Below are 19,963 nucleotides of genomic sequence, written 5' to 3'. Positions count from 1 at the left end.
TCCTGCCCCCGGGAAGCTTACGTTCTTAATGGGATGGTTAGGTTCTGGGTCAAGGGGCTTATAAGGTGGGGACGATGAGCAGCCAGGGAGAGTGGAAGAAGTGCCTGGGATCTGACATGAAGTAATGGTCCTTTGTGCGGCGTGAGTGCTGCTGAGCCGCTGCCGGCCGCCTCCCTCTCAATGGCGGCCCCAAGGGCTACGGCCGGGGAGAGCTCGGGGGGGCAGCTCCCACTCTCTGGGTTTCCCTGGCAGGTCATCGTGCAGAGGTGCCTCTCGGCCAAGAACATGTCCCACGTGAAGGCTGGCTGCATCATGTGTGGTTACCTGAAGCTGCTGCCCATGTTCCTCATGGTCATGCCCGGGATGATCAGTCGGATACTCTACACAGGTACCCGGTTCCTCCAGGCCCTCCACATGGACCGGCCCTGTCTCAGGGCCTTTGTCCGCTTCCTCCTTTCTTGTCTTGGCTCCCAAAGGAGACTGCTCCAGGCCCAAATGTGGGCATTTTGGCTGGCAAGAGCCTGGTCCGTTCCTGTCTCCTCTCTCCAGCCCTTCCTCTTTCCTCCTCCCCAGACGTATAGGGGGATATGACCCATGCCCCAGACAAGTCAGATGCAGGGGGAGATCTGCTGAGGATCCAGGGAAAAGGAAACAAATCAGAGCCCTCTGAGAAGTTCTAGGAGGGAGTGACCGCTTGGAAGTGGGAGGGAAGGGGTCAGTGCAGTCCAACTGGAGTCAACAAACACATGGTTTTTGAAAATACTTATTGTTCTCTTTCATTTTAGCAAATTAAAATTTCCATAAATTTAATTTTCAATTATATATTTTTTCTCGTTTATTCATGTGAATAAATTCTTGCGGCCCAAAAGTACAAAGGCAAGATGAATCGGTCCCTGTCCTCAAGGGCAAATTGGACTAGAACAATAAGCCAGTCAACAAGCATTTATTAATCTCCTGCTGTGTGCCGGGTTTAGGGCCAGTGCCAGGGATGCAAGGACACCAATGAATCAGCCCTGACCCTCAAGCCACTCCTGGGGGCTCCAGAGCCCACCCAGGTGTGTGTATACAACACTCTGCACAAGATCGATACAAAACAGTCTTACTAAGAGTGCTCCCATCTGGGCAGAGGAGGAAGTAGCACAGGTAGAGAAGCCAAGGGTTTTGTCTAGTGGAGGTGACGGCGTTTTGAGAGGGGAGAACGTGATGGGCAGAGTCACAGAGGTGGGAGAGGAGAACGGTGGGTGTAGGAAAGGACAATTTGACAGAAGGAGTAAGTGAAGGAAGCCCAATAGATTTTGGACAGAAAATGCCTTCTACATCTTGAAAAAGGGGACAAACTTAGGCTATGTTCACTTCCCCCTTTTTTTTTTAATCTCTCATGGTTTTTCCCTTTTGCTCTGATTTTTCTCTCCCAATATGATTCATAAAGAGATGTGCATTCAAAATAAATAAATTGACTAGAAAAAGTTCTTCCTCTTCATCCAGCTCCTGACTTGATCCAGACTCTCATCATCTTTCCTCTTGCAAAATGTTTTTTCATTTAATTGAAAGAAATAAAAAAGGACTATTTAAGTGGGAAAAAGAGTAAATGAAGGGGAATAATATGAGCTAGCATTAGGAAGACAGGTGAGAATCAGATTGTGGAGGATTTTGAAGGAAGAGAGGGTACTTCAACAGGTGGAAATGACAGGGGTGGGATGGAGACTTTAGGGAATAGGGGATTGGGGGAGGGAGATCCCCCTTAGATCATAATCTCCTTGAGGTCAGGGACATTGCCATTTTTCATCTTTGCATCTCTAGTCCCCTGCACGGAGCAATGCTTGTTGAATTGAGTTTCTGAATTGCAACTCTGGGGAGAAATGAGACAATTGTCCCCACAGCAAGCAGGTGTGGGACAGCTCCTCCAGCTCCACCTTCAGTCCTTCCCCTCCCTCTGCTCCTGCTCAGGAGCTGTGTTTGCCCTCATCCAGGGTTTGGAATGGGGCAGGGTCTGGGCATAGGGGTGGCGGATCCTTGAGAAAGATCCGGGGAAATTATGCCAGGTGGAGGATGCTAAGCAGAGGGGTATCTCTGGGTAGGAAAGAAGTCCCAGTGGGGCACTCATCTCTGCCCTGCTCTTTCCCCCCAGACAAGGTGGCCTGTGCCCTTCCCTCAGAGTGCGAAGCCCAGTGTGGAACCAAAGTCGGCTGTACCAACATCGCCTACCCAACCCTGGTGGTGGAACTCATGCCAAATGGTGAGAACCGGGCCCGGCTGGGAGAGCCCGCGCCGGGAGAGCAGGGGCTCTTGTTGGGGAGGAAGGAGTTGTTAGGAGTGGGGCCGGAGCGATTCTCCATGGAGGCCTCCAGGGTTAAGAAGCTGTAGAATGTGGACATCAGAGGGAGGCCATCTTGTTCTAAGTAAGTGGCTCGTTCGGAGCTGGGGGTCCACCATCACTCAGCTTGTCCCATTACCTCATTTTATAGTGGGGGAACATGCCCTGGAGTTTAACTGGCTTGCCAAGATCCCACAGAAAGTAAGAATGGACCCCGAGGGTCAATGCTTTAGGCCTTGGAAGGCTCAGTGGCCATCTAGTCCAGTGCATACGCTCATGGAGGGGATGGCAAAAGGTCGTTCTTCTGCTTTCATTCCCCCAAAGAGGATGAGCTCACTACCTCTGCTGGAGGCCCCTCCCCCTTGAGGCGATTCTCATGGGTGGTGGTTTTCTTGACATTAAGCCTGAATTGGCTTCTGGGTCTCTCGTGTCCTGGTTCTGCCTCTGGGGCCAAACACAGCCACGTGATCTTTCCTCCAAATGGAGCCCTGCAGCTTCCTGTAGACACGTTTCCTATTTCCCCCAGACTCTTTTCTTCTCCAGGGTAAATGCTCCCAGTTAGTTCCTCTAAGTAATCCGTCTATAATATGGCCTTCTGGCCCTTCCCCAGTTTAGCTAATTCCCATCCTTTAAATGACCCAGAGCAGAACAGAAGACTTCGATGAACACAGCGGGGCTTGCTTTTTTCTCTCTTGGTCTCTACATCACTCCACATCACTGGTTCACATTGAGCTTTCAGTCCCCTAAGACCCCAAGATCTTCTTCGGCTATACTGCTCTTTGACCCTGCCCCTTCCTCTTGGGCTTGTTTGCGCTCACTCAGGTTAGGGAAAACACTTATTCAAGGTCACACAGGAGGGACTGACTCCACACGCTGGCCCAGTGCAGTCTGCCCTGGCTTGGGGAGGGGGGTTGGAAGAATGTGGAATTTTTCCACATTGGTGTAATTCGTAACCTTGGGCAAAACATTGTAATCCTATAACAGCCAGAGGTAATTGTTAACCACCTTGGAGGCTGGAGCTGCCTCTTGATTAAGCTCCATGATTAACAGAAGGTTGAGGAGGCTATTTGGGTCCCAGCTAGGGCTTTGGTGACCTCCATGTAGGACAGTGGCTGCCCACCGGCTGAGAACGTGGGGGATGGCCTCCGACTGGGTCCCGTGGTGTTTTGGCAGGAGCCTGTGGGGACCTCCATGCCTGACCAAGTCCTTACTTATGACCTCGGCCAAAACCCTCTTTGGGTCTCAGTTTCCTGATCTGTCAAACAGAGGGGTTGGACTGTGCTTTGGGGCTCCCTTCTACTAACCAATGAGGGTGATACTGTCAAAGGGAGGGAATATGCCGGAAGGTGGCAAGTCCTGGGAAAAATGTCTGGGAGGGAGATAGGCAGCCCTGCGAGAGCGCAGAGTGAGAGAATGTCAGAGCGGAAATTTGAACCCAGGTCCTCCCCACCTTCTGTGGGCTGTCCTGAATTAATGGACGATGTTAAAGTCTCCTTTTCCTGCCTTCCCATCCCTGAATCAGACCGGAAGAACAGTAACTGATCATCCTTCCGGCTGACTTCTCACCTGCCCCAGGGCTCCCACAATGCCTCAATCATCCCAAGAGGCAAATCCACACTCGCGATGACTTGGATCCGTGGTCTGATTTTAACCTCGGCACTGTCTCCTAAGGAGGGCAGGGCCAGCTTTGCCATCTCCATTTCACAGACGTCTCAGGGCCCCGGGCCTCCTCCGGCTCTCAGGGCAATGTCCCTGGACAGCTACAGGGAGAGCAATCAACATGGCGCCACGTCTGGGAGAGAGAGAGGAGGCTGGGAAGGGGAGGGATAAGCTACGCACTTAGCAGCTGGGAGCCGAGAGCAGCTCCTCCCAGAAGCCACTTCAGGAACCTCCCTTGTGTTCTAGGTCTCCGCGGCCTGATGCTGTCCGTCATGCTGGCCTCCCTCATGAGCTCCCTCACCTCCATCTTCAATAGTGCTAGCACTCTGTTCACCATGGACATCTACACCAAAATCCGCAAGAAGGCATCTGAGAAGGAGCTTATGATAGCTGGCAGGTAAGGCTGAATGCTCCTCTTGTCGGAGCCATGAATCTGGTGGGCCGGAGCCGGGGGGGGGGGGGGGGGGGTCCTTAGAATCCAAATAGTGTAAGAGGGGAAGGACCTTCGAAGGACCTGGGGGTACCTCAGAACCCAGTTTCTTAAACTGTAACGTGACCCCATATGGGGTCTCATAGCTGAGTGTAGGGCTCACAGAATCATGATTTATTATTAGAAAATGTTTGATTAGTACACCTATTCTAGACCCCTACTTACCTGAGGTTGTGTAAAAGTTTCTTGGGCAAAAAGGAGCTGGGAAAAGAAAAAAGTTCATGAAGCCTTGCCTTAGAACATGGACTGTCAGAACTGCCCCTTCTCATCCAAGCAATAACGGAAATAAAGACATAATCTTGAATCCTGGATGCAGCTAGATCTAAGAATGAAAGGGATTTGGGACAGAGGATACAAAGCCGGGAGTGGGGAACAACCTGAAGACATAGAACAGCAGAATTTGTAAAATTGAGAGTGACCGCGTTACATAGAGTGCTAGAGTTGGGAGAGGGCTTAGAACACGGGTTGTCAGAGCTGGGAAGGACTTAGAACAGCACTAAGTCAGGACTTGGATGAACTTTAGAATCTTGGAACTTAGTCCATTGAAGGTGGGAGCTGGAAGGGTCCTGAGACTACAATACATTAAAACATGGAGGAACTTGCACACCTGAAAGGTAGAGTGAGCTGAAGAAACTATATTCCAAAGCCAACGCTATTATCTTTTCTCTCTCTCTCAGTCCTCCATATTTTCACACTTTCCTGTTTATCCTCTCTGTTGATCTGGGAGTCATCCTGGATTTCTCATTTTCTCTCTTCCTTCTCCCCCATCACCATGCTACTGCCAAAGCCTGTATAACATCCCCAGAAAGTAATCATCCAGCCTTGGCCAGAAGACCTCCATTGATGGGGGACCCCTTCATCCTGAGCTGGTTCATTCCTTTTATTACTTTAAAAAAATTGTATTTGTTTCATTTCCATTTATGCCCCTCATCCCTTCCTTCCCCAAATAACTATTCCTAAAAAGGAAAATAGAAGGGGGGAAAAAGGATTTCAGCCAAGCTGAAGCCAAACATTAACCAGAATTGATGGTGAACACAATGTTCCACATTCATAATGTCCCAGCTGCAAAGAAGGGAGGGAAGTGCAGTTTCTCATTTCTTTTATTTTTTTCTTTCATTTATCTATCTATCTATTCACTCATTCATTCATTTATTTATTTATTCACTTATTCATTCATTCATCCATTCATTCATTTATTCATTTATTCATTCATTCATTTATGTTTATTTATTCATCTATTTATTTATTTACTCACTTATTCGTTCTTTCAGTTATTTATTCACTTATTCATTCATTCATTTGTGTTTATTTATTCATCTATTTATTTATTTACTCACTTATTCATTCATTCATTCATTTATTCATTCATCTATCTATCTATCTATCTGTCTGTTTATTTATTTATCTTTTATTATAGCTTTTTATCTACAAAACATTTGCATGGACAATTTTTCAACAATGACCCTTGTAAAACCTTCTGTTCCAATTTTCCCCCTTCTTCCCTTCATCCCCTCCCCTAAATGGCAGGCAGTCCCTTACATCTCATTTCTTTCACAAGACCAAATATGGTCATTATAAATCACAGGTTTCGATTTCAGATTCTTCCCCCCATACTGCATTCATCACTCCACTTATTCCGGTCCACATCAGTTCATTTACGTCTCCTTATTCTTCTCTGTGTTTTTCGTAGCCAGAATTTCTTATGGAACAGTGATATTCTATTCCTCCATGTACTGAAATTTGTTTAGTCTGTTCCCAATCAAATTTCCCCATAGAAATGAGTCAGGATTCAAAATGATTTTGACAGCTAGAGCTATGGGTTATGCCTAATAATTAGCAGATAAGATTTTGTAAATTCAATCTGTCAATTTCCCCAATACTATTTAGAGGAAATATAATTAGACATTTGTCTGAAAAAAATATCTGGGGGTTAATGTAGCCCAGGATCAATACAAGTCAATATGTGATTTGGCAGCTCCCGAGTAAATGTGCTATTTAATAACTTAAAAGAGACTTAGTGTTCAGGAATAAGGAATAAAACTTTTTTTCAGTTCTTCATTATATCAGAAAGGGCCTCTATTGGTGTACATGAGACCTATCTTTCTGTCTTTGCTCTCCTTGAAGTAAATGCTTCATTTTGGGACCTCTGCTACTTTCACGTTGTGGACTTCCATTTCTCCATCTATAAAATTAGGGAATTGTACCAGAAAAAACAGGAGGCAAGGAACTCTCTTTGTGAAAGTTAATAGTTAATTAGCTTAATGAAGCTACTTAATTAGCTTCACTGTTTAGGCAAGCAATGCTTGAGCCGGAGTCCCTGCTAGAAAACATGGTTATGGGAGAAAGTCAAACACATTTTCATTCACTAATGGCACAGCTGATTCCCACAGAGGTAGAACATTCCATTCAGAACAAGTGATTAGCTTTGGGACTAGTCAGGAAAACAGGCTGCTGATGAATGGACTTCCTCATTATGCTTTGCCACCATTTTTAAGTACCTTTGAGCCTTTGTACCCTGGCATGTGTTTTGATTGCTCCATTAAGTGGATTGGGTCTCCTGATGCTTATTGGCTGGTTCCATTTGCAGGTTGTTCATCCTGGTACTAATCGGCATCAGCATTGCTTGGGTCCCTATTGTGCAGTCGGCGCAGAGTGGGCAGCTCTTTGACTATATCCAATCCATCACCAGTTACCTGGGGCCACCCATCGCTGCTGTTTTCCTGCTGGCCATTTTCTGCAAAAGAGTCAACGAGCCGGTGTGTATAAGCCTTGGAAAATTGTCATTATACTCGGAAAATGTAGACCCCTTCCCCTGAAGCAGAATCGTCCCCTGGGCCAGTGGGCTCTGTTTGCCAAAGCTATGACCATCCCCAGAATGCCGAGCCATAGGCAGCAGAGAGGGATTAAGAAGCAGGATTCCTAGAGACTGTAAGTGAACCAACGAAAACCAGGGATTGGGCGTCGTGTAAGGAAAGACCCCCAGACCCGATCTCCTGTTTTGGCTCCGTTATTTAATAGCTCTATGATCTTGACCAGAGTCACTTCTCTCTTGGCTTCTTTCCCCATAGAAATGAGTCAGGATTCAAAACAATTTTGACAGCTAGAACTACGGGTTACACCTAATAATTAACGGATGAGATTTCGTAAGGATAAAGTTAAAGCATCCAACAGATCCAATACATCAATTTCCCCAATACAATTTAGGGGAAATGTACAAAGACATTTGCCTGAAAAAAATATCTGGGGGTTAATGTACCCCAGGATCAGTACAAGTTAATATGTGATTTGGCAGCTCCTGGGTAAGTGCTATTTAATGACATTAAAAGAAACCTAGTGTTAGGATTACTAAGTGAGAACTCAGGTTGTCTGGACAGTGACAAGGTGAGAATTCAGGTTTTCTGGACAATTACAAGGTGAGAACTCAGGTTGACTTGATAGAGGGGGCAAGCTCATTGGCTGGGGTGGTTCTTCCCAGAAGCCCTTGCATTATCCCACGCCCATTCTCTGGGAGGATAAAAGACACAGCACTGGGCGCAGAGAGAGATCGGCCTGGAGAAGGATAAGAGCTGGAGGAGATTCAGAGCCAGGATTCAAGAAGAAAGACTCTGAATTGCATCAGGCTTGACGGGGCTCTCTGCAGGAAGGGAAGTCACTTCTTTGGACAAGAGTTAACAGCAACTGCCTGGAGACAACGGTTCGTTACAGGAAGAAGAATCTGTCGGAGAGATTTGAGTAGTAGACACAGCAGATCTCTTCCCAGAGAGCGATCCAGCAGCTTCTAGAGACGACAGCTCGCTACATTTGGCGCCCAACGTGGGGCAAGGACTTTTGCTTATCCTGACAAGAGGAGCTAGACCAGACCTTTGCAACCTAGTGTTCAGGAACAAGGAAGTTATAGTTCCACTGAATCTAGTCAGGTTATATCTGCTAAGCCCTGGGGACCATATTTTAGGAAAACTTGGATAAGGTAGAGTCTAGAGAGAGCAATGAAGATGTTGACGGTCTCCTAGATCACTCCTTATGAAGGAACAGGGGATGCAGAGCCTGAAGAAGAGAAGACTCAGAGGAGATATTTGTAGCTGAGTCATCTCTCAGTTATGTTAGATTCTTCATGACCTCATTTGGAATTTTTGTGGCAAAGATACTGCAGTGGTTTGCCATTTCCTTTTCCGGTTACTGATGGGGAAACTGAGGCAGACTGGGTGAAGAGACTAGTCCAGAGTCACACAGCTAGTAAGTGTCTAAGGCCACATTTGAATTCCCAATGAGAGTTTTTCTGATTCCAGGCTCATCTCTCCATTACACTGCCTTCTTCAGGAGAGACATCATTCTCTTCAAAGACATGAAAGGATGTTAAATACATCAGATTAGATTCTTTGTGCAGATGAGGAACAATGGATGGGTGTTGCATAGATCAGTTTAAGTTTGATATAAGAAATGAAATAATGTTATAAAAATGAAAATTTCCTAAGAATCATTTGATCAAAAAGTCAAATGGGCCACTTTGAGAAACTGGAATTTTCCTCCCCAGAGAGTTTTTTTTTTTTTTTTTTTTGAGTCTGGGGTTAAGTGACTTGCCCAGGGTCACACAGCTAGGAAGTGTTAAGTGTCTGAGACCAGATTTGAACTCGGGTCCTCCTGAGTTCAAGGCTGGTGCTCTATCCACTGCGCCACCTAGCTATCCCATCCCCAGAGAGTTTCAAGGAAAGGCCAGACCATCCCTTCCTGGGATGTGTTGGGAGGGATTCTTGCTCAACTACTTTTTTCTGTCTCTGAGATTTTGTGATGACAAATCACATATAAATGAGGTAATGAGAAAATTAGGGAGGCTGGGTGACTTATCCAGGGTCACTTGGCTGGGTAGTTTCAGAGTTAGCATTTGAGACTGGTCTTCTTCAACTAAGACTGCCATCACACCTACGAGCTCATTTGTCCCTCACAGAAATATAAGGCATGCTTTGTTTCTTGTCTCTCAAGGAATTTTCCAATTCATTAAGGAGACAGGACTTAAATATACATCACAAAAAGTAAAGTCAATAGTTAGATTGTCATTAGTTTCACTTTATAGATGAGGAAATCAAGGTCTGAGTGGTTCCATGACTTGACCAAAGTTAGCATTCAAATCTTGACGCTTTGACTTCAAGTCTAGCACTTGACATTGTCACCTCCTCGACTCTGGAAACATGGCTGCCCAGGAAGAGTCTGCCTTCCCGGTTAACATGCCTTCTCTGTCCTTTTGCAGGGCGCCTTCTGGGGGCTGATTTTAGGACTCCTGATTGGACTGTCTCGAATGATTGCAGAGTTTGCCTATGGGACGGGCAGCTGTATGGAGCCCAGCAACTGTCCCACGATAATTTGTGGTGTTCACTACCTCTACTTCGCCATCATCTTGTTTTTTGTGTCTATCATCACCATTTTAATCGTCTCTCTCTTGACTAAGCCCATCCCTGATGTGCACGTAAGTGTTATCACTCTGCAGGAGTCTTTCATTGATCGTTGCCCTCTTTGTTTTGCTTTTAATCCACAAAGATCTATGGAATCCATAAGAAACCAGCAATCTATCAGATTCCCAAGGAATTCCTAATCTTACTGTCAGATCCCTAAAGTTATTGATGAATTACCGTAGCATCAGCCTTCTGATTGTGAAATTTGGTGTCAGTGGGTAACTTGATTAGTAACGAACCTTGGGCCAGCCCACTTCTACTTGATTTTTGTTTTTAGTTTCTTTTTTTTTTTTTTAATCTTATTGTAGCTTTTTATTGACAGAACATATGCATGGGTAATTTTTCAACATTGATCCTTGCAAAAACTTATGTTCCAACTTTTCCCCTCCTTCCCCACCCCCTCCCCTAGATGGCAGGTTGACCAATACATGTTAAACATGTTAAAGTATATGTTAAATCCAATACATGTATACATATCTATAGTTATCTTGCTGCACAAGAAAAATCGGATTTAGAAAAAAGATAAAAATAACCTGAGAAGAAAAACAAAAATTTCTACTTGATTTTTAAAAATAACAATATATAATATATAATAATATAATATAATAATAATATTTATATCATCTCTCCTTCCGTCTTAGAGAATCATTCAATATATCCAATAAGTTTTTTTTTTAAAGAAAGATGAAGAAGAGAAAAAAATCAGTTCAACTAATCAATTCTTTGAAAAATCTGACAACATATGTGTGTTGTATTCCCTTTTAGCCTACATTTCTGCAAAGGCGTAGGGAAGGCCTTCTCATCTCCCTTCTTGTGCTTTGTAATTTGGTAGCATTTATCTTTTATCTATTCAGCCTTTAAAGAAATGGGAAAGTATGGATGACTTAGGACCTTCATTGTTGGAGAGAGAAAGGACATGATGAGATCTCAGAGCTTTTGGAGAGTTGGAGCAGGCCCCTAAACACACTTAGCCTGATTCTTCACCCTGGCTTAATTCAATCCAATTAAATTCTCCAAATATTTATTATATATATACCTTCCATGCAAGGGCCAGCCTTAAATATTGGGGGATGTAGAGGCAAATATTAACCAGTACTTTTCCTCAAAAGGTTCCCATTCTGCAGGGGATACACCCCATGTACACAGCTCAGAAAAGCCAAGGTGATTGCAGGAGAGAGAAGGCATTAACAAAACACTTCCACTTTGCATGGCACTGTGAGATTAATGGGATAGAATCAAGCAAGACAGTCAGGATTGCCCCTGAAAGATTTCATCACAGATTCAGCTCTGCTTAAAGGACCACGAATTGACTTGCTTAGCTAGGTTACCATTCATCTTTGTGATCTCTTCCTTGACCCCACTCCCAAGATGCCCTGGTTCCACAGCCCCAGTGCTGCTGCCTTGTTCACCAACCTGAATCTGCTATTTCCCCTGGCCATGGTGCTGACCCCTTGTGTAACAAGAGGGCCAATATACTGTAACTGGAGTAGAGCTGAGAGGGCTAGCAGGCTCAGTGGCCTATGTTATTTCATCCTGACTGATTACCTCCACCATGCGCTTCAAAACTTCCCACTAAACAAGAAACTGATTCTTACATAACTGCTTGCCTGTGAGAGCTGTCCAAAAGGGGACATTGTGGTCATCCTCATAGTGAGGGACACTTTGCAAGAGATTTCATTCGGGCCACCTCACAGTCATACTGTGAGATAAATGGCCCGGGCTCATAAGATTGTTGTAGGACTTCAAAACCCTCAGGAATCATTGGATTCGCTAAGATATGATAAGACTATTGTAGGACTTGAAAGCCTTCAGGAATCATTGGATTCTCTGAGACATAAGACTGTTGCAGGACTTCAAAACCTGTAGGAAGGGGTTCTCACCTCCATGAGAAGTCAAGGATTGCATGACCACCTGTGTTCTAAAACAAAATAAAGCGGGAGATGTCAAGGGCTACAAATGAGCAGATGCAAGGTAACCTGGTATGTGAGGCTAATTACCAATTGGACAATTCTCTATTACCACATGTTTGGAGGATGACTCTCCCCACAGTCAGTGCAGGCTTGATGAGGTGTAACACCAGGTGAACAAACCAAGCCTCAGAAAGATAAACTGATCTAGCTTTAGTTTCACAACTCATTGCTTAATTAACATTGGTGGTGGTAATTAAAGTCAAGTTCAGGTTCAGGAGTTTTTTTTATGATATCACTTGGTCTCTCAGTGAGTGAACAACAGACACACACATGACATGAATGGAAAGTTCTCCCTCTTCTTTTAATTGGTAATTAAAAAACCAAACAGAGAAGCAGGCAGATATAGTAAAATTACTATATATATATATATATATGTACATATATAGTATATATAATATAATACATATAATATATACATTATTATAATACAGATATACATATTATAGTACATAATTATAATAACACAATATATACATTATTATAAAACACATATACATATTATAATACATATAATATATTACTATAACATATACATAATATATATTATTATAACACATATATACATATAATACATATACATATAATATATATTGTATATGTATATATATATATATATAATATTATTATATGTGTATATATATTCTCTGAAAACAAAACAGCCTTGAACAGTGATTGAGGCTGATGCTTCATTTAACTTCATTCTTTTGTACTTTGTTCTTTTTAAAGAAAGGTTATCTTTATGTAACATTTTATAATTTTCAAAGCACCACACACACATAGATAATATAATTTGAATCTCCCAACTACCTTGTGAGATAGATGATCATATTGTTTACATTTTACAGTTACATTTTCCTCTAGTTAAAGGAAACTAAAGGGTTTTTTACTGTTTAACATTGTCTTTTTTCATAGTTATGGTCAATTTGTGTGCCATATATAGTATATCTGCTTTTTCACTTTGCCTCACTTCTTATAATACTCCTGATATTTCCCTCAATTCTTCATTTATGTTGATCATTGCTATGAATATTTTTGCATTGTTATTGCTCAGTTTTCAGTGGTGTCCAACTTTATGCGACTCTATTTGAAGTTTTATTGATAAAAATATTGAGTAGTTTGCAATTTTCTTCTCCAACTCATTTTATAGATGAGGAACTGAGGCAAACAGGATGAAGTGACTTGCCCAGGGTATCATAGCTAGTGAGTGTCTGAGGCCAAATTTGAACTCAAGAAAATAAGACTTCCTGATTTCGGGCCCCGCATTCTATACCTGCCCTAAATATTTTTGTATAGAGAAATAGTTCATTCCTAAATTTCCTTGGGGGCATAAATCTAGCAGTGGTACTACTGCATCAAAGTATAAGAACAATTTTTGGATGCAATTTTATTCCCTTCTTTTAAGTGGACCTATTATTTCATTGGCATGGGGAACATTCAGGGAAGAGACTTTATCTATCAAAGCAGAGTAACACTTACTAAGCAAATTATAGTCTTGAAGAGTTGTCTAAAGCTCCCAAGAAGTTAAACAGCTTTCCAGGGTCACACTGTTAGTGTTGTCAGAGACAAGACTTGAAAGTGAGACTTCCTAAGGTCATGTCTCTATCCAGTGTCATGATGTCTCTCCACATTGCTTTCTAAAAACATCTAGATCAATTCCCAGTCAACAGTGAATCAGTGTGCCTGATTTTCCAGTCAAGCTAGCACTAAATTACATTCCCTACCCCAAAAGATCTTTCCTTCACTGGGATCCAATATATTCCTTTGGGGAATTGTAGGTATCCCAAAGACTATATCCTAACCTTTGTGGTCAGCAGTGTTGTTTGTCTTCCTTTACTAATCTGCTTCTGTTTTTGCCATCCGCTCAGCTTTACCGCCTTTGTTGGACTTTGAGGAACAGCAAGGAAGAGCGTATTGATTTAGATGCAGATGATGAGAGGGGAGTCCCAGATGATTCTGAAGACAAGTTGGAAATAGGTGAGTTAGGACTCCGGTTCTTTTTACAGAACTCAAGTTATTCATCCCTATAGGAAGACTACTTGAATAAAATCTATTTCTTGCTGTATGGTCAGCTGGATTGGAGGCTGTGGCCAGAATCAGAGCAGAGGTAGAATCGAAAACATGTTGTTATAGCTATGCAGCCATTGCCCTTCCCAAAGGCCTAGATTCTAGCCACATCACTTCCATTGACTGGCTCTATTAAAGTTGTTTCAGAATATATCAGAAACTTGGACTTCAGAATTGTAGTACTGGACTTGAACTTATTAGTTTTGTGATTTCATCTCTCTGAACCTCAATTTCCTTATCTGTAAAATTAGTGGGGAATGGGAGGTACTAGATGATCCCTAAACCTATGAGCCTATAGGCATTTGTTCCTTGTAAAATTCAGTCAAAAATAGCTATGAATGTGGGAACACTCAGTATACCCATGAGCTATCCACGGTTCTGAAATAAGACATCTGGTTCTCTGGAGGAGGCTAGGTAAAAGTAGAAGCCTTCAGCAATTCTGTCTTTGTGATAAAAGAGCTCATCAGCTGCTCTGCTTGCTCACAGAGCTCCTGAGAAATACCATCCTCAGAACAGAGGGGAAGAATGAAAGCTACTTGTGCATTTAGACCCAGATAGATTAAAATATGAACGATGTAAAGCACCCTTCACCTTCTGAGAGATACAAGCTATCTATTCCTGGACCAGAAATAAAATGAATTAATAAATAATACAATTGTTACCATTCAGAATGAATGCATTCAACACATTTTTTGGAATGATTTAATAATATTTTATCTTCTCCCCCAATTACATGCAAAATGTTGAGTTCCAAATTTTCTCCCTCTCTTCCTCCTCTCCTTTCTCACTGAGAAGCAAACAATTTGATGCAGGTTATACATGTGCAGTCATTCAAAGCAAATTTCCATTTTTGTCATGTTGTGAAGGAAAACACAGACCAACCCCCCCTCCAAGAAAAATAAAGTTTAAAAAGTATCCTTCCATCTGTATTCTCTAGAAGTAGATGGCACTGTTCATTATAAGTCCCCCCAAATTGTCCTGGATCATTATATTGCTGAGAATGGATAAGTCATTCATAGTTGATTATCAAAACATGTATTAGTGTACATGATGTTTTCCTGGTTCTACTCACTTCAATTTGCTTCAATTCATGCAAATCTTGCCAAGTTCTTCTGAAACCATTCTGCTTGTTTCTTATAGCACAATAGTATTCCACACCTAAATTCTTTGCCACACCTAAAAGATCCGTTATAAATATTTTTGTACCTATTGGCCCTTTTCCTTGTTTTTATCTCTTTGGGATAATTATAAATTTTAAAAGGTTTTTGATTCCAGCAGTGACCTTGAAGATCCTTTAGTTTAATTCCCCCAATTTCAGAAAAGTCATATCTTACTTGTGGCTCCTGCTGGTGATGTGATTCTTGGCCAATCACTTAACATCTGTCCCAGTGCCATGGGCAATTTTTTTGTTGTTGTTTTTTCTTTTTTTTTTTTTTCTTTTTCTTTCTTTCTTTCTTTCTTTCTTTCTTTCTTTCTTTCTTTCTTTCTTTCTTTCTTTCTTTCTTTCTTTCTTTCTTTCTTTCTTTCTTTCTTTCTTTCTTTCTTTCTTTCTTTCTTTCTTTCTTTCTTTCTTTCTTTCTTTTTTTTTTTTGGAGGCAGGGGTTAAGTGACTTGCCCAAGGTCACATAGCCAGGAAGTGTTAAGTGTCTGAGACCAGATTTAAATTCGGGTCCTCCTGAATTCAGGACTGGTGCTCTCTCCACTGCGCCACCTAGCTGCCCCCTATGGGCAATTTTTAAGACTAATTTGCAGGACAGGTTGTCTATATTCATTGCTGAGAACATTTCCTTACTGTGGGTTCACTACATGAAATAATGCATCAGGGAATAAACAGAAAACATTCTAAAAATTTACAAAGTTCTTCATGGCTACAAAATATTTTACTGCATGAGTGCTTAAATTAGAGTCAAGAGACCTTGTTCAAATCCTGCCTCTTACTTATATCAGCTGTGGCACTATGGGCAAATTGAGCCTGAAAAATGGGAATAATAGTTCTACTTCACGGGGTCACTGTTAGCATAGAGAAATAATATTTAAGGCACTATGAAAGCTTCAAATTTCATAAGAAATAGTGGCTCTCATTACTATTATCTCATTTTCTCATTACAATAAGTATAAGTATCATTACCCATACTGGAACCTTGGGATCTTGGTCCCCAAACTCAGGCTCTTTCCATTCCTCTTTGCTGACTTACTCCTGACAAGATAGACATATTCTTGAAAAATATTTCTCATCATTTCCACTTCTGTAAACAAGTGTAGAGAAAGTCATCCTTGGGACAGCTGGTGATCAGAGGGGAAATATATATAAGACTTGCTATCTCATTGCTATTTCAGTTCCCCACCCCCTAAGTCCCATAATTCTGTGTTTCTTTGACACAGAAACTCCTCAATATCTCATTGTTACTTCAGGTTCCCCACCCTCTAAGTCCCATAATTCTCTTGTGCTTCTTTGATGCAGAAACCCCTCAATATCTCATTGTTACTTCAGGTTCCCCACCCTCTAAGTCCCATAATTCTCTTGTGCTTCTTTGATGCAGAAACCCCTCAATATTTCATTGCTACTTCAGGTTCCCTAACACCTGAGTCCCATAATTCTCTTGTGATTCTTTGATGCAGAAACCCCTCAATATCTCATTGCTACTTCAGGTTCCCTAACACCTGAGTCCCATAATTCTCTTGTGCTTCTTTGATGCAGAAACCCCTCAATATTTCATTGCTACTTCAGGTTCCCTAACACCTGAGTCCCATAATTCTCTTGTGATTCTTTGATACAGAAACCCCTCAAGAGGATAAGAACTGCCTCCGGAAGACCTATGACATGTTCTGTGGACTGGACCAGCAGAAGGGGCCCAAGCTGACTAAGGAGGAGGAGGCTGCCCTCAAGATGAAACTGACAGACACATCAGAGAAGCCCCTGTGGAGGAATATTGTCAACATCAATGGCATCATCCTCCTGGCCGTGGCCGTCTTCTGCCACGCTTTCTTTGCATAGATTCAGCTGTCCCTGCGCTGGAAACCAGGCTCCTGGAGGCCTCCTCTCCGTCCGCTGGATTCCAGGCTGTGAGAGGAGAGAGAGGAATTCAGTTGTAAATTATAACTAAGAATATCAGTGTACATATGTGTAATTAGAATCTATACAAATGAAAACAATTTTCTCATTGTTAAATTATCTTTGAAGCAAAGTGAAGAAAGGTGTTGTATATATTATAGCCCTCGAAAGCAAGGAGGAAAGGCCACATTAGTTTTTCTAGGGATTCAGTTCCAATTCAATTTAATAGAACCCACATTTAATGAGCATTTGTCATTGTATTAAGTGAGGAGAAGATGAAGATCAAGCTCAAATAGTCCCTGAGGATGAGTAGAGCTAGAGACCATGAGATCAGCTGCATTTTCATCACGGAAACCCTGATTTGGAGGAATGAAGTCACTAGCATTGGGGTGCTCATTGTGCCTGTGATTCTTTTCCTCCAGAGTTCTACTCATGGCATCCTATCCTTTCCCATAGGCTCCAGGAATTAGAGAAATCGTGCATAATAATTGTCGGGGTAGGTGCTGCTCCTGAGACTCAGAATCCAGAGGCCTAAGTTGGAGTTCTGCTTCTATCACCACATTTATGAGTTATCCTAAAGGAATTCCTTCCCCTCTCTGGCCTCGGTTGAGCCATCTGTAAAATGAGGGCATTGGACTAATGTTTTTTCCCAAGGATAGCTCTAACAATTAGGGCTGTGCCTTTTGGGAAGTGGTGAGTTGCTCTTCCTTGGAGATATTTCAAGTGAGAGGGAGACAACGACTTGTTGATCATATTATCATGGAGGTCCCTTTTCCCCATGTGGGTTGAACTAGGAGGCCACTCAGGCCCCTTTCACCTCTCAAATTCTCTTATTCTTCAACTTAATGGTCTCTGAAAGTTCCTTCCATTTCTAACACGAGAGACAGCCCGGTAATGAAGAAAAGAGCCCAACTTAAATCTCGCCTCTGATTCTGCGTGGCTGTGTGACCCTCCTTTCTTGGTTCTTTCTATTTGCCATGAACCCACCTTTTGTACTTGCCACATATTCAGAGGCTGAAAGGATTGTATATCCGGCGTTCATCCAATAAAATGTTTTTAACCATTTTTGAGCCTGGTTGATTGACTGTATCCGCAAATTATGGAAGGGAACTTGATGAATTCAAGAACTCCAGAATCCCTTGCCAGAGAAGAGCGTGTGAAGTGCTGAAATGAGGAGCAGGAAGTGATCATAAGCAAATCACTTAACCTAAATGAGTGTCAGTTTTCTCCTCTTTTAAATGGGAATAATACTCCTTATGTTCTTCTGAAAGATGGAGAGCAGGTTAAAAAATACTCTGTATTAGTATTCAACTGCAGGAGCTCTCTGAACATGTAGACCAGATGAATATCTGTAATGTTCGTTTCTCTAAAACGATTTCTTGGACGCAGGCTTCTTGGGGAGTTTATGGAAGCAGCCTTGGCTTCAGTTCACTTTCAATAATCACCTCAAAATGCAGCCAGGAGTTAGTCCAGATCCTTTATTGTGTCTTTAAAAGTCCTGAATCTTTTCCTGGGCCCGGTTAGCTTTCTTAGAGGCCTATCTCTCTCCTTGGTTCCCCAAGAGCTCCCTCTGAATCTCTCCAGCCAGATTCAGCCTCTCATCCTCCCAATATCTCCAGCCAGCACAACGCGGGAAGTTAGAATGACTCTTGACTCCTCCTCCCAGAGAGTGTGGGATTGTGGGTTTCAGTGGGCTTGTGGGAACGCCTTAAAAAGTATGTTCTTTTAAAGGTGTGAATCTTGTGGAATTCTAGTAAGTACATTACTGGACTAGACAACTGTTAAGTCCCATGCTAAATTAGATAATTATAGCCATTCCAGTGACTTAGCACATTGTAAGAATCCTAACAAATACCCTTAATATTTATTAATCTGAAGCAGAAATTATCTTTGAGATCTCTCTCCTACAAAATAAGAAAGCAAAGGATTTTGGGCTCAGCTAAGTATTCATCCCAAGTCACAGCTGATTCCAGGCTAATTTAGGATGGAGAGCAAGAGAAGAACAGAATTCCAGGGATCCTTAGATAGATATCTCCCTGGGATAATTTCTCAATAGACTATCAGGTCCTTAAATGAGGAATATTTGGTGATGGCTTCCAACTGAGCTCTTCTTATATACCCAGGCTGGTTCAGCTTGAACAATGATGAACCGGGGAGTTGGCATAATGGGGTAATGGTGGTCACATTGGTAGAAATGAGAAAGGAACAGATTCATCAGTGATGGGCACACCGTAAGTGCTTAATAAATGATTGTTGATTGATTCTTGGAATCCAGTAGGCAGAAGGTAGATTTTATTTGTAAACATTTATCAAAATTCTAAATATTTTGGTCTGTTTCCTTGAAAAATTTTAAATTTGAATTTCCATACAATGAGATAGCTCTGTGTTTGGCAAATGGGATCAGGAAAAGGCTTATTGGAGAATAGTGTAATCAGTATTTTACAACCAATTCTTTAGGTTATTCTGTGTATTTTTCTTCTACTGGCATTCGGTTTTTACCTGCATATCTATATATCTATAAACTCAGAGACTGAGTTGTTTCAGTTCTCTTCAATTTAGTTTTTACATATCCAAAGGAGAGAGGATATTCTCTGTCCTGAGTTCCCCTTTAAGTCTTGTACACACACACACACACACACACACACACACACATACACACACACATACATACACACATACACACACACACACACACACACACACACACACACACACACACAAAGTTAGGACTTGTTTGAGTCTCAGCCCAAATTCTAAATAGGCTAGTCTAAAGGTGTGAAGATTCCCAGCAGTCATTCATAATTCATTGCAATGACTCAGCCCCCATCCTATTTTATAGCTTTATTTCTTTGCCAATTTCTGATGAAGCAGAAAACTTTCGAAAAAGTATATAATATAACCCATGCTCTGAAGTATTTGTCTCCATTTTTACTTGCTCTGTTGAGCTGAGTCCCCAGAGCATGGCTTCTA

At 42.2% G+C, this 19,963-nt stretch overlaps 1 protein-coding gene across 1 annotated transcript in view; it reads left to right on the top strand.

The window, feature by feature from the left end:
- Window positions 1-18,058, top strand: part of SLC5A1 (solute carrier family 5 member 1) — a 67,603-nt gene extending 49,545 nt beyond the window's left edge. Inside the window, exons 9-15 of the mRNA XM_074293182.1 lie at window positions 253-388; window positions 2,129-2,236; window positions 4,220-4,370; window positions 7,051-7,219; window positions 9,706-9,921; window positions 13,743-13,851; window positions 16,719-18,058. Of these exons, the coding sequence (XP_074149283.1) occupies window positions 253-388; window positions 2,129-2,236; window positions 4,220-4,370; window positions 7,051-7,219; window positions 9,706-9,921; window positions 13,743-13,851; window positions 16,719-16,936 (1,107 nt within the window). The 3' untranslated portion in view covers window positions 16,937-18,058. The remainder of the gene's footprint in view (window positions 1-252; window positions 389-2,128; window positions 2,237-4,219; window positions 4,371-7,050; window positions 7,220-9,705; window positions 9,922-13,742; window positions 13,852-16,718) is intronic.
- The last annotated feature ends 1,905 nt before the right edge of the window (window positions 18,059-19,963 follow it).

This window comes from Sminthopsis crassicaudata, chromosome 1 (assembly GCF_048593235.1).
Source record: "Sminthopsis crassicaudata isolate SCR6 chromosome 1, ASM4859323v1, whole genome shotgun sequence".
Lineage (NCBI taxonomy): Eukaryota > Metazoa > Chordata > Mammalia > Dasyuromorphia > Dasyuridae > Sminthopsis > Sminthopsis crassicaudata.
Note: the sequence above shows the minus strand (reverse complement) of the source record. Positions and strands in the feature narration are given on the sequence as shown.